The sequence below is a fragment of the Octopus bimaculoides genome, chromosome 21 (genome assembly GCF_001194135.2).
Source record: "Octopus bimaculoides isolate UCB-OBI-ISO-001 chromosome 21, ASM119413v2, whole genome shotgun sequence".
Classification (NCBI taxonomy): Eukaryota; Metazoa; Mollusca; class Cephalopoda; order Octopoda; family Octopodidae; genus Octopus; species Octopus bimaculoides.
In genome coordinates, this window is record NC_069001.1 from 19,567,114 (window position 1) to 19,582,279 (window position 15,166).

Sequence of the window (15,166 nt, forward strand, 5' to 3'; positions counted from 1 at the left end):
TGGAATAGAACGAGAATTCAAAATGAAAGTTTTGATACCTCTCGGAACATTCACGATGTGAATTTTCCGAGTCCTCCCCCCCCCCCTTTCGCGAGCACGCTTTATTTTTTCATATCCATTTAGAGCAAGTTGTTTTACACCGATTACACTATTTTTCTTTTGTTTTTTGCTTGGGTCAAACGCTTTAGTTTAACCAAAAAAAGTAGAGATGAAATAAATGAAATAAGATGATATTCATTCTAGATCTCACTTCACGGTCAATTAAATAAAGTACCAGTCAAAATTGCTGGCCTTTCATTTCAGCTTGCTAGATTCTCAGAACCCAGTCAAGACCAACTTTGCTTTTATTCTTTGTAATGAATGAATAAAGTACCAGTCAAGTATTAAGGTAAATTTGTCGTCAACTTCTTCTTTGGAAGAGACTTAAAGAAAAATGAGCTCTGATTGGCTTATAAAGAAAAGTGCCCAACATATGCCCCTATGAATTCATCTGGAGTTGCGGACCCCACTACTACCAACAACAACCTGTTACTAGCAATGCCTTTTTTATAAAATATGATTTGATAGGACCATCCATTGTTCAGGGTTGGCCATTTATTGCATCTGTGTGTGCAGGCTTGGGTAAGGTTTTTATGCGGAAAACTGATAGTTGCCTATGAATGCAGGTTTCCTGTCTTCACTTTTTTATCAACACCAAAAGAATGGAAGTTGACCCCTGCAGGATTTGAATTCAGAGTGCAGAGACTTGAAACAGTACTGCAAGGCATTCTATCCAACATTTTATCAATTTTGCCATTTTAAAAATGTGATACAAAAAAAAAAACTCCCTCAAATCATTAATGATTTGAGCAGAATGTTGTATTGTTCTATGTTAGAGATTTTATTTTATCAAAAATGGTGGTCAAAAATCTCTAATGAATTATTATTATTAAGATGACTTTAATTTTTCAAACTATTAACCTCAGATTTAGAGATGTATTTTTGATTTTAACATTTACACCTTGACAATGTTTTGACTGGTTGGTTCATCACTCATCACTTGATACCTTATTCCTGGATGTGTACATTGTACCAGACAAGGTTTGAACTCAGAATATTTATTTCAGAGTTAGGTGTAGTATATTTATCAGTCTTTTAGTGGATAACAGTTATCTTACGGTTTTAGTTTGATTCTAGTCAGGTGATATTATATTATATTATAAGACATTTGATGTCTTATTCCTAGATAAAACTAGTTGAGATGTACTCATCATCATCATCATTGTCACTGTTTTTATACTTGTTTTTCTATGCAGACATGGGTTGGACAGGATTTTTTTGAGGTGATGTTTTTATGGTTGAATGATACCAATCCATTTTGTCACCTCTTGTGATGCAGAGATACAATATGCTAATAGTCTGAAAAAGTATCACCTTATAGATGGTGATTCTAGATTAGTTAAGTGTATATGAATACTTCTTCTTCCTTACCATCTTACCTTTAAAGTTAGCTACATAAATGGACTAATTATAATATTAAATATTACTAGAACCAATTTGAGACATAGAAGAACATGCACATTCTTAACAGAGTGAGGACTGCCTATCAACGATTTGTTCATCTTTTCAAGGGTTCATCCTCCAGCAATTACTAATCCACTACAAAGCTCAGATGAGATACACAATGGAGTATTGCTCCCATATCTGGGAAGTTGCTGCTGCTACACACAGATATTTTAGACTGCATTCAGTGACAAGTCACTTAACTTAGCATAAAGTTTCTCAGACTATTCCAGCTTTTAGCACACAGATGTGCTGTCTTTTCTCTTTAGCTTTTTCACTGCTACTATAATGATCTCAGCTCATCAAAGATGGCTGGTATAATGCAACTCTACCACTCCCAACTCCTCTTTACTCTTATCATCTATATCTAATTCCATTAATCCCTACACTAATCACTATGCCCAGTCTTTCCTTCTAGAACATTGGCCTTCTGGAACACCTTCTCTGCTCATATCTTTTCTGTTGATGTCAACTTGCAACAGTTTAAGCAGAAAATTCAAGAGGCCATACCAGAGGATCTGCAAAGGCCAATGGTCACTGCCTCTTGCTAAGTAATAATGTTATTGTTACCTGTTAAACTACAAGGGCTTGTTTATTGCCTCTTCTTAAATTAGTTACTGTTAATTATTTCTACTCTTTGAAATGCATTTGTTTATTTTTACTTAATACCATCAGGAAAAATAATTCTACTAATTTCTACTAATGATAATTCATTCTACCAGTGGCACATCAAAAATAGCTGTGCTAAGTTGGCTCAGTAACTTAGACAATTTGAAATTAGGCTAGCTAAAATAATGTCCAAATCAACTAATGAGATGGGATTACAGATTGTTGGATCCAAAATAGTTAGCCTGTATTAGTAATATATTGGGGTTAAATAGTTAAAATTTGAATCATTACATGGTGAGTTAAGTTGATGTTTTAACCCTAGGTTTACTCTCATAATATAGACCTATGATAAAAGATGTTCTAGGCAATTGTGGTTGCTAAATTTCAGAACAATCACTGACCTGAGGTCATGAGATAAAATTAATTTTCCTTGTAGGTTTAATTGCTTTGACCTTTTAGGTCAAATTTCTTGAAAGAACTTTAATTAGATCTACATGTGTTTGTGTATGGTATGTGTATATATCTGCATGTATGTGTACATTTTTTCATGTATCTATCTATTCACTTGTATATATGTGAATGGTAGAGGATTGCTGTGTCTTTCAAATGATTTCCCTATGATTGCTGCACTGTATTCAACTCAGTTGTCATTTCAATACAATTCCTTTCTTGTTGGCCTACATTTAGTGCATGTCATGAATGTTTAGTTTTGTGTGTGTGTGTGTACATGTGCATTTATAACTGTGTGTGCGTGCATAACTATACCTCTAAGTGTGTCTGTGTCTATGAATGTATATCCCTGTGTCTGTAGGCTCCTGTGTGAGAGAGTGAGTTATCGAGCATTATACCTCATGCAGAGTTCTTATCTGAAATGATAATGTAAATATTGTTATTTAGATTAATTACCAACCATGTTGGGATGTTATCTCTCAAATAGTTTAAAAACTGTTACTCACTCCTAATCTATTACAGGTGTAGTTTTCTTGTTACAAATTGCACTTAATTTTCTATGGCTCAGTCCATAGACCTTGATTAGGCATAGTGAGTTACTACAGTTTATGGCTGTACTGCCACAAGAAAGCATTATATTATAAAACTGATGAATATTTCATTATTTAGGATGTTGAGTTACTATTTATTGTTGAGTTTTAAATTCTTCCAAAAGTAGAAATCCTGTAATTGATTAACAAATTTTTATGCAAAGAATTGTTGGTCATGAATTTTCTCAACTCTTTTTCTATATGCGAAATATCTACCTTTGATTCATAGACAAGAAGGACAATACTGTGCTAATGATGCTTGTTGAAGGAGAAACACCTATACACAGTTGCTCCTTGCTTTTGAAATGAAAATCAGAGTTACTTTCTCTCCTGGTACAAAAATTCATTGAGAAATATTCTCACTTTCTTGAAATTGTCTCTCTTTCTCATTCAGTGGGTGACTTAAATATTGACATTTGTAGTGATGCAGCCTTCCATGTGCATTTTACTAAGTTGGCAATGAAATGCAAGAGGCTGATCAGATGGATTCTTAGAACTTTCAGAAGCTGTCTTGATTATTGTTCCCCAACTTTGGTCATCACACAGTGTGAAATTAATAGATGGTTAATAAACTTGTTCCATATATGATCAGCTCTATAATATCGTGATCTGAGACTAGTATTGGTGTCACTTTCATATTATGGATGAGATCCATATTGTTTGTGAAGCAAAGATCGAGTATATTGTAACTTTGGTTTGTATGTATAACATGTAGATGAGGTTGAGCAGAGATTCCACTTGTCTTTGTTTGCACCGTGTCATTCCCAAGAAGAAAAAGGCCCTCAGACCATCCTTTGTTGGGCAGGTTAAAGTCTCCCATAAGATGTGTTGTTCTAGTTTGGTTAAGAGTTCTATTTTTGTAACGCAGTCTTCGAACAGGCCTGCATGATCTGCTGGGTGATAAGTAGTACATATAACTATCTTGAGTTGTCATATATGTACAATTAGTGTCACACACCAAGTTTAAGTATGACGAAAGGGTCTGGGGTGTGAGGTCTTCGTGGCTGTACATTGCAACTCCACCACGACTGTTTTTTCCGTTGGTTTGTGATACAACATACTTTAGTACGTGTATTTCTGCATCTATAATATCAGGTTTTAGATGCATTTCACTGAGTATTTGCATGCTACAAAATTTCTCAGGAAGGTAATTTTGGTTCTGTTACTGAGTTGTAACACCACTCTAATATTTAGGAAGAGTATTGATATGACACTTGTGCTGCTGACAATGATGACCACCTTGGATCCATTTGCTGTGGTAGTCTTCTATGTTACTGATGATGGCTCTAACTCTGAAACTAATGTAACCAGGTCATTTGCTGCACAATTTTTTGCACTATGCATAAAAAAGATTGTTGCGTAACTTATGACTGCATCTACCAGCCCGGTAGATGGAAGTAAGGCACACTACATTTGCATATTTTTGTTTCGGTGCAGATAGCGCACAAGTTTTTCCCTTTTGGGGTCTTTCTTTACGTTTTGATATTTTATTGTGGTTACGGACTTCTGGTTTATTCATTCACCAACTGTCAAATCACCAACATGTAATCCACGATATCTCTTCTTTTAGCTTCTATGACTCCCTGTCTAATAAATGGCTGTGTATACGACAATGTTATTTCTTTATTGGGCACACAGGCCCGAACACAGAGGGGATGGTACAAGGACAGACAGAATGATACAAGTGGGGACAAAAAACATGAAACAGATGAATGAAAATAGATTATAAATAAATGAAGGTGCAATGGCTATTCGAACGCCACTCTCGAGCAGTACCATTCAACTGTTCTTTATTAAAGTTTGTATATCTTTTTTTTTCTTTCATAGTATCATGTGTGTAGTCTCTCCAAAAATATTAAAAACTTACTTCCATTTTACCAGTTTATATACGGTTTCAACTTGTCCATAGTTCACAACAATAGGTAGGTCATCATATACCACCTCCACTCTTAATGGGTCTATGTTTGTCCCGAACTATTCCTTTAATTTAGCATATCTTTCCTTCTTTATTAATATACATTTAGTGTTTTCTATATATTCCTCAGCTGGCAATTTCACTCTAATCCCCGATTTGAACTTGGTGATTTTTCAATTGCTGTACTTTTTGTGTACGTTACAAGAAGTGCTCTGTTTTTATGGGACCTTTTAAGGGACTGTGTGTTATGCCTGTCTGTGGCTGTTTGTTTACATGATGAACTCAGACTATCTGGGGCAGTTTCCTTTTTTGTTTTGTTGGTGTTACTGGTGGTGATATATGCTGTGTGAGTGTGTCTTGTGCATTGTGTGTTTGCTGTACAATGTCTTCTGTTTTACTATTCTTCCTTTTCTTTTTTGGGCTTTTCAGGGATGTATTTACTATTTCCTTTCTCCTTCTTTTGGATACTTCTGTAAATCCCTCTTCTTCTGTGTCAGCCATACACTTCTCCTGGACTGGGTTTGTCATTTCGGTACTCCAGCTTTGTTCATGCTGGTTTTGTTCGGTTTCATTGTTTATTTGGGAGCATTTTATTTCGATGTGCCCTTTTTCTCTGTGATGGTAGCATGTTGGAGGGCTCCCTTCTACCACCACTCTCAACTTTATGTCTTCAGGCAGCAACACCTCTTCTGCTATTTCATTCAGGTCTTGCTGGGTGACCTGGATGACCATTTCCAGGCCATAACCCCCCCCCCCAATTCATTTTCTTCTTGCCACTTTGTGTCTTCGTGGGTTCCATGCATCACGGCTGCCACCAGTCACACTTCTTCAATTCCTGGTGGCACTCTGCCTATCCTAATTCTTGCGACTCTTTTTCTGCCGTAGGTTGGCAAGAGTATTTATTCTTGCGACCTCAGTGTCACAGTGGAGTGATTTATTGCCTCTTGTTCGGTGACAAACCTCACCTCCACTGTGCTGTATCTTCTAGTGTAGAATGTTGCAACACTCTTTACTTCTTCCAGACATTTCTTTGTAGCTTCTGTAGCTACTTCAATTTTCTTACTGTTTGTGGACAGTGTTCTGTAAACTACTGTCCTCCTTTTTGTTTTGTTGGTTACTTCTTCTGGAGGGGTCAGCCTGAAACTTGACCGCTCCTTCTAGATCAGCTCTTACTCTTCCAACTTCTCCAGTTCAATTCTGACTTCCTGCACCTCCAGTGATTCCCTTGCGGTGGTATGTCTTCCAGCTGCCAAAGCACAGCTCCTGGCATGCTTGCATATTTATACAATTCTGAACTGTCCATTCTCGGGATGTTCAGCTTCCACCACAACAGTTTATTACTTGATCCCTTTGAAGGGAAATTTTCCTCCTGTCTCATGCTGCTGTTGCTATGAAACAGTTTTGGGTGTGTGAGATGGCAGTGTGTATCATCATCTCCATGCCAGTAGACAACACGAAGGTAAAAGTTACACACCTGTGTTTGCTCTCTCTTTGTACCATTTCTATTGGTACAAAGAGACAGCACACACAGGCCTCTCTTGTCTGGGTCTCCCTTGTATGGGTCTCCCTTGTATGGGTGTCCCTTGTCCCAATGTTTTTTTCTTTTTAACAATTGGTACCTTCATGTATGCTCAGTCTAGCTTATTTTTCTCATCGGTTGTTTTTCCTGAAAGCTGTTCTTTTTTTCTTTTTCTTTTTTTCTGTTATCATTTTTTGTTCCTGTTTGTTTTAAGAAGCTTTTGCTTTCCTTTTTTCTTCCTTTTTTAACCCTTTCTTTACCTCAGTTGTTCACATTTGTGGTGGTGGGGCCATTATTGCTGGTATCTCCTTCCCTGTCAGGTCTCTCACTCATAATTTCATCTTTGTTACTTTGGTGGTTTGTCGAGCCAGGGGAACATCTCTCACTCACATCTCTGTCTCCATCCTTGTCATCTTTTTTTGTGTTTGTTTTAAAAAATGACATCAATGATCTTAATGTGAGGTCTAATGAGAATGTCACAAAATGTAGTAGATGGTTGCTATGATTGATGAAGATCAAAGATATGAGATGCTGGTAGTCAAGTTGGAACCAGGCTGTATATAATGAATGCAACACCCATCAGCAAATAACAGAATTTTATTTTACCATACAAATAATTTTCATGTTGATCATGAATTAGAAATTGCTGTAACAAATTTTACACACCGGAAAGAATATTATGTAGTAAATAGTTGCTTAAAAAGGCTTTGTAATTAAGTTGCCAAGACAGAAGAAAATACTGGGTTCATGTCATTGAACAATAGTGGCATGTCTAGGTTGAGTAGGATCCATGATAACTTAAAAGCAGCAAAATGAATATGTGGTTAGCTTAGCTGTGGATGGCCACAAACAAAATTTTTGGCACTCAAATCATGCCTATTTATATGCTTTGTTAGGAGAATATTCTGGAGGCTTCTAGAATGATCTATCACATGATGTTTGGTCTAAAACTCTGCCAATCACATGAAAAAAACCTATTATTAAACCATGATTTTAACTTGGCAATTTGTTGATTTGGTTTTGAATCTCACTTCAAGTTCTCTTGTAAGAAACCAAGACAACAAAAATATATAAAATGCATATGAACAAAGAAGGGGGAAATGGGCAACAGAAAAAAGTACAAAATGCAAAAAGCAAAAATATATGTATATTGATCTTGGGTTTGTAACTTTGGCCTTTTCTTTCTCTAAAATTTTCATCAGTAATATATATTACTTTCTACTGTCTTTAGGACCCTTTTATTTATCCTTTAATTTTTGTCATACCTTTTTTTTTTTTTTACCTATCTATTTTTTCTGTTAATTTTTAAATTTTAATTAATCTTTTATTTGTTTTTTGTTTTTTTGGTTTCGAAATTTAAAAAATTTATTGTTTTTACATATGCACCACCTCCTTCAATGTAATATGTAATATTATATTTTCTTATGCATGGTTTTTTTATGACATGCTCATGTATTATTTATTTTTTAAAAAGCGGGGGTGAGAGAAAAAAGAGGAAACTGCATGTATAATACATAATTTAGAAGCAGCGCTATGGATGTGCCAGCACACATGAGCCTGAGACATGGCCACCCTCATGCACTTCTCACAAGGAATTCTGGAAGGGGCTTCATGAGATCAGTGCAGAGAAACTTCCAGGGAAAGAAAAAAAAAGGGGAAAAAGAAAAGAAAACTGCCGTTGGAAAATCGATTGTAGCAGTGACTCGATCAAACCCTAGGGATATCCGAAGAAGGAATTTTTGATATTCCGAAATATATCAGACACAAGTTATTATAGTCCATTGTTGTGCCATTCAAAAATCACATTATTACTCTTTGTTATTAATTACAAACAATACTAAAATGCTTCAAGTGAATTACAATACTCTCCTATATATACATATACACACATATATATATACACACACACACACACACACACACACACACACATACATATATATATATATATACACACATGCACATATATATACAAATACATATATATACACACATATACATATATAAATACATACTTATACATATATATACACACACACATATATACATATATATATATATACACACACATATATATATACATATATATATATATATATACACACACACACACACATATATACAAACACATGCACACACACATATATACAAACACATGCACACATACATACACACACACACACACACACACACACACACACACACAAATACATATACATATAGAAAGGGAATTGTGTATATTACAAAAGAATAGGAACAAATACCCACATACTAACATTTAGACAGATTATTATTTTAGTGGTATATATGATTAACTACACTTGACTTAGTATATTATGGATCTCAAGGTTGTATCTAGGGACATACACTGCACCAATTGTACTCTACTTAATAGACTCTGGATCCATGCTAATAGCTGGTTCTGAATAAGATGAATAATAAATAAATAGCAAAAGATAGATAATGGTTCATTTACTACAACTGTTTCCAATGAATTTTTTAATTGATGAATAGAGATGTGAAAAAAACTGTTTCCATCAGGAGAATATACACATTTAAAACATTCTAAAATCACGAGTTTGTGCCACTTCACGATTTCTGACTAGTGATAGTCAAAAGAAGCTTTTCTACCAATAAGTTAGAGCCCATCTGACAGAACTTTTACATCCTAGGTATATAGATGTTATTAATTTGTTATGGCTGGTTGTCTGTCCATCCATCTGTTTGTCTCTCTGCCTATCCATCCTTCTATCCATCTGTTTCTTTCTCTGTCTGTCTGACTGTCACCCTCTCTCAGTTTAATATCAATTGAGATCTCTGTAGACTTTGCATGGTAATTCATGTTCAGTGTGCTTAATGAACAAGGTTCTGTGCATGTGTGTGTGTGGTGATGTCATGTTTTCATTTATTTGTTATCAAAACTTCTTGCAGCTCCCCACTGTCTATCAACAATGGAAGCAATGTCAAAGAAGTGAGAATATTTCTGATATTTCCCTCTGTCCCTCAACCAGTCTCTCTTATGAAGTTTCAGCATCCAAGTAAGTTTCTCTTGTTTTTCTTATTAAATATGTTTTGTTTTACTGATTTGTAAATTTTAAGACATTTCTTCTCTGTAATTTATCTCAGCACCCTGAACGAAGGTTATACATCTTGTTATGTCAGTATTACCACACTACACCACACCATGCTACACTGCATCACACCATACTACACAATACTAAAGGATAACTCACTTTACTTTCTAGAAATAACAGCCAAATCTCCCTCAAATAATACTCTACTACCTAAAAAAAACAAAGAAAAAACAGTGGATTATGTCACCCTAAATACATTGTTTCTCAAGACATTTTGATCATAAGTCTGTGCTTGATCAAGACCGATCAGGAGATAAACAACAATACTAAAAAATTGACTAGATTGTTCACACCCCCACTATGGTTAACCACTGCATGTTGGAATGTACACGGCAAGAAGTATGGTGTATCAGAAATAATAGTTCTATGGATCACATCTTATCATTTAGCCAATTATGTATGTAGCAGGCTTGCTGGATCAGGGCTAACCATTTCAATTCTTCACTTTTCCCAAAAATAAATGTTCTACCAACTTAACATCAAATTGTACAAACTACTCAACTTTGATCTAATTGTTACTCCAGATGTTCCAGTGTGGGCAAAAACCCAATATATTCCAGACATTACAAAGCTGTGGTGAATAAGGACTGTTACCCAACGAAGGACATTGACCTGCATTCTGGACAAAACAAGGTAAAAAGCAAAAACAAAACAAACTTACTTCCATTTCATATTGATAAATACAAAGTAGGGGAGGGGGAATATTTCTCTCTACTGTACTCTGAAATAAAATCCAAAATCAGAAGGAACCAATAAATGTCTTTATCAGCAACAAATACTTCAAATATACCCTGCTTGTTTTGCAAATTCACAGTAACAGCATTATGTTGTAGCGAACTCTAGTGAACTTCCTCTCTCTATTATATATCCATACATACGAACGTAGCAGGTAACAGCTAACCTTTGGGTGATGTTTTGGACCCCGTTGTGTCTGACACTCTGATTGGTTGGTATTGGTGCAATTTGTCTCTTACTCTATCGCACACCAATATGAAACCTAACCAATTGCAACCTCCAAATAAATCATGAGATAGTCTGTTCTAAACTCCATTTGAGCCTACTGTTTGCTATAAAAACTCACCTCCTCCTCGTCTAACCACTGACCATATTATAGCAACCTCCATTTTCGTCACCACCATCATATCTCTCACCAACGTTGTCAACAATATCTCTACACAGCACCAACGACACTGCACTGGTTCTAACATATCCCTGTTCATGAGCTTCCTCACTAAGGTTAACAGCAAGCATACAACCCACGTAGATGCATGTAGATATATGAATAAATGTCCACCAACCACTTCCATTTATCATTCAGCTTGTGTATATATATGTGTGGCTGGCATTAAAGACATTTAAAGTTACCACCTTGTTCCATGTATTTCTTTATACCATGTTCCTGTCAAATGATATTATAGCCTTCTGAGTAGAGTCACATTAGATGGAATACAACCTATCCTTCTATAATGTTGATCTGCTTTCACTGCTGCTGGTGCTGTTATTGATGCTTATGTTGCTAGCGTAAATGATACTTTCACTATTGGGGATGCTGTAGTCACTATTGTTGTTTCTATTGTCACTGTTGTTGGTACTTACATGATGTGATTATTGTCAGTACTATTGTTACTATCACAAATGTTATCATTGCTATTGTGAATATTGTTGTCAGTGTTGGTGTGTCTATTGTTAGTAATGCCAATGTTGCTATTGTCAACTTCTATTATCACCTTCATTGCCATCATTTTACAATCCACTTCCCCATATTGTGGTGGGTTGGGATGGGTTTTCTGAAGCAGTGTTTTATGGTCAGCTCCCCTTCTTGTTGCCAGCCTATTTAGTTACCTTTTACAACACAGGGAAAATGGTGGACAAATTTTAAAACGGGTTGTGCATTTTGTAGGATGATGGAGATTTTGATAGCAGACTGTTGCCCTGCAAATAGGATCTATCATTGGCTTATAACAACAATGATGATGGTAAGAGAAGAAATGATAGAGGTGTTGTTTGTTAACTTCAAGTTCCATGCAATAACTGTATATTGTTGTTTATATTGTAGTGCTTCAGTGAAACAAATGGGTAAGTATTACTACTTTCTCTATTGCAACTGCTGTTGTTAACATCAATTTTTATGATAGTGGTGATGCTGTTGCTGCTGCTGCTGCTGCTGCTACTACTACTACTACTACTACTACTACTACTGATACTACTACTACTACTACTACTACCACTACTGATACTAATACTACTGTGCAACTAAAACTGCCATTATTACTCTTACTGTGTTACCACCACCACTACTACTACTAAAACTATTACTATTTATTTTTACTCCTGGTTTCTGGCATTTATTGTAAAATGTATAAATTTGCAGCACTCTTCAACTTAATTAGTGAATAGAAAGTGAGAACAAACTTAGTTATCTTTTTTTTTATTCTCTCTCTTTTTCTTCTTCTCCTCTCTCTATTTCTCTCTTGCACTCTCTCTCTCTTTCCTTTTATCAATTTTTCTCATTTACTCTCCTCTCTGACTCGCCTGTTTGCCAATTCTTTTACTTCCCATCATCTTCTTCCTCAACATTTCGGCTTTCTTCACTTATACTTCTTCTCCTGAATGACTTCCCACCTTCATTCTTTTTACTCACTGATGATACAGATTTACCTACTTTCTGACTCTCGGTAAAGCAGCTGTTACAATTCTGCGACATTCCTACTTCCAATACAACAGAAGCAGATCACCATTCCACCAGCCCATGTTAACACCCTTAATGTGGTGCTCAATGGCAAGAAGATGGAAATGGAAGAACGGTAAGTGGCAAAAATGACTTCATTTTCAACTCTTTATATTATTCATGGTAAGCTGAACATTAGAAGCATCAGTTGTGGCGTGCAAGAGAGACGATTGCGTTGGTATGGACATGTGGTGAGAATGGAGGAGGATAGCTGCGTGAAAAAGTGCCACACCCTAACAGTTGAGGGAACCCGTGGAAGGGGTAGGCCCAGGAAGACCTGGGCTGAGGTGGTGAGGCAAGACCTTCGTACATTGGGCCTCACCGAGGCGATGACTACTGACCGAGACCTTTGGAAATGTGCTGTGCGTGAGAAGACCCGGCAAGCCAAGTAAGATCGTTGCCAGTGCCCCTGGACTGGTTCTTGTGCGGGTGGCACATGAGATGCACCATTTTGAGCGTGGCCGTTGCCAGTACCGCCTGACTGGCTCCTGTAGGATTTTCGAGCGAGATCGTTGCCAGTGCCCCTGGACTGGCTTGTGCGGGTGGCACATAAAAGACACCATTTCGAGCGTGGCCATTTTCGTGCGGGTGACACGTAAAAGCACCCACTACACTCTCTGAGTGGTTGGCGTTAGGAAGGGCATCCAGCTGTAGAAACTCTGCCAAATCAGACTGGAGCCTGGTGTTGCCATCCGGTTTCACCAGTCCTCAGTCAAATCGTCCAACCCATGCTAGCATGGAAAGCGGACGTTAAACGATGATGATGATGATGATGATGTTGCATATCCAAGAGCGATATGTTGTCATTAAGGTGTGCTAGACAACTAGACTATAGAAAATGTTGCAATTTTATCATCATCATCATTCAATATCTGTTTTCCATGCTGGCATGGATTGGGTGATTTGACCAGATCTGGAACCACAAATGTCAGCTTTGGTATGGTTTCTATGATTTGATACCCTTCATAATACCAACCATTTTACAGTGTGTGCTGGGTGCTTTTACTGTGCTACTGGCACTTATGAGTTTGCCAAGTAACCTGTAAAACAGGAAAGAACAAGAAAAGAGAGGGTGTAGAGGTGATTTTATGCCAGAAACAAGCAGGGGTAGGATTGTCTTGCTGTAGAGAAAATACATGGCTACCCAACGTTTAAAATTATATCATTGCAGGCAGGATTTGAATTTGCACTGGTATAACCCATTAGTTTAACACCCTGACTGGCTGACTGATTTGACTCATTATGGAATACAAAATCAACCTTGGTAGGATTTGGAAAAATCAGAATGTAACAAAATGCTGCAAAGTATTTTGTCTGACAGCCTAACCTGTCAGCCTCTCTTTGATGATGATGATGATTGTTTCTAACATAGTCCAAAGCCAGAAATCTGATGGAAAGGAGTAGTTGATTACATTGTCTCCAGACTGGTACTTTATTTTATTGACCTTGGATAGATGAAAGTTGACTTTGCCTCTTCCATAGCAAATTTTGCCAACAGTTAAAGTTATCAAAAACACACAAAAGCCCTCCATAAGAAAAAGGGGGAAAAAACAGTTTGTTTTTTCATTCTGACTGAATCGAGAAAATAATAAATACAGACCCTGTTGTGAAATGCTGCACTAGATTTTTCACAAGCGCAAGGCAGTAAGCACAGTTTATTGATACCATCATCTACAACACATGAATTGCTAATAATATCATATATACAAGCACTGCTAATATATAATATATATACATGCATTGCTAAAATGTAATAGACAAAGCACATACCAGAAGTTTTGAGACATTTTCAGGAGAGACATTTATTAATTTCTAAGAAGCACAAAATTCTAATCTCTTTTCAAAGTACGATCCTCTGACTTTTGTTTTAGCACTCCAGCACTTCATGAAGGCTCCATGGAAGTCCGCCAAAATGAAGATGTTATCCTTGTTACAACTTCCTTCACCTTCTTCTTTAGCTTTTCCTTTATCTTAGTGAACAACAAAAGTCATTGGGAGCAAAGTCTGGACTGCAGGGAGGGTGGACAACAGTTTTGATGTTCATCCTTGTCAAGTTGTTGGTTACTAGGATGAAATTGTGGACTGATGCATTGTCCTAGTGCAGGTGCTCTGGCCTTTTCCAATAAAATCTCTTCCTGAACTCCTTCAGAACCTACACAATGTACTCTTTGTTGATCATCTGGCCAGAGGGAACCCAGTGGATGTAGATCAGTGGTTCTCAAACTTTTTGAACCACTGCCCACCCCTCATGGCCACATAATACCCTCAGTTCCCCCGTCCCTATTTTTATGTATAAGTAAATATTTTATTTCGTTTTTGTATTTGGTTTGTAAGATTCTTTATGTGAGTTTGTGTGTTGAAGCATGTTCTGTTGTGTCTTGGGAGAGTCATTCTCTTTTAGTGCCTTATAATTCAACACACTCACCGGTAAAATTTCCACTTATTTCTTTTTTATTTTTCTAAAATTTACATTGCGTCTTGCAACCTTTTCAATAACTATTGAAGAGATTGCAAGACACAATGAAAATTTTAGAAAAATAAATATGTAAATGAATGGAAATTTTACCAGTGAGTATGTTGAATTATAAGGCACTAAAAGAGAATGACTCTCCCCAGACACAACTAAATATTTTATATTTTACTAATTTATATATATTATGAATTATTTAATATTTAATA

At 36.5% G+C, this 15,166-nt stretch overlaps 2 protein-coding genes across 9 annotated transcripts in view; one reads left to right on the forward strand and one right to left on the reverse strand.

Annotated features, from left to right (window-relative positions):
• LOC106884493 (U3 small nucleolar RNA-associated protein 14 homolog A) overlaps positions 1–15,166 on the reverse strand; it is a 283,035-nt gene that overhangs the window by 95,919 nt on the left and 171,950 nt on the right. The window lies entirely within an intron of this gene.
• The window catches only part of LOC106877675 (uncharacterized), a 104,136-nt gene that overhangs the window by 28,681 nt on the left and 60,289 nt on the right, over positions 1–15,166 (forward strand). For 5 of the 8 annotated variants that reach the window (XR_008266439.1, XM_052975333.1, XM_052975334.1 and 2 more), the window contains exons 2-5: positions 9,557–9,663; positions 10,284–10,392; positions 11,816–11,835; positions 12,441–12,563. Coding sequence is in view for 7 of the 8 variants with exons in the window: in XM_052975333.1 (XP_052831293.1) it covers positions 9,557–9,663; positions 10,284–10,392; positions 11,816–11,835; positions 12,441–12,563 (359 nt within the window). In the remaining variant the exon portion in view is untranslated. The remainder of the gene's footprint in view (positions 1–9,556; positions 9,664–10,283; positions 10,393–11,815; positions 11,836–12,440; positions 12,564–15,166) is intronic. The other 3 variants (XM_052975337.1, XM_052975336.1, XM_052975332.1) reach the window with 2 other exon arrangements.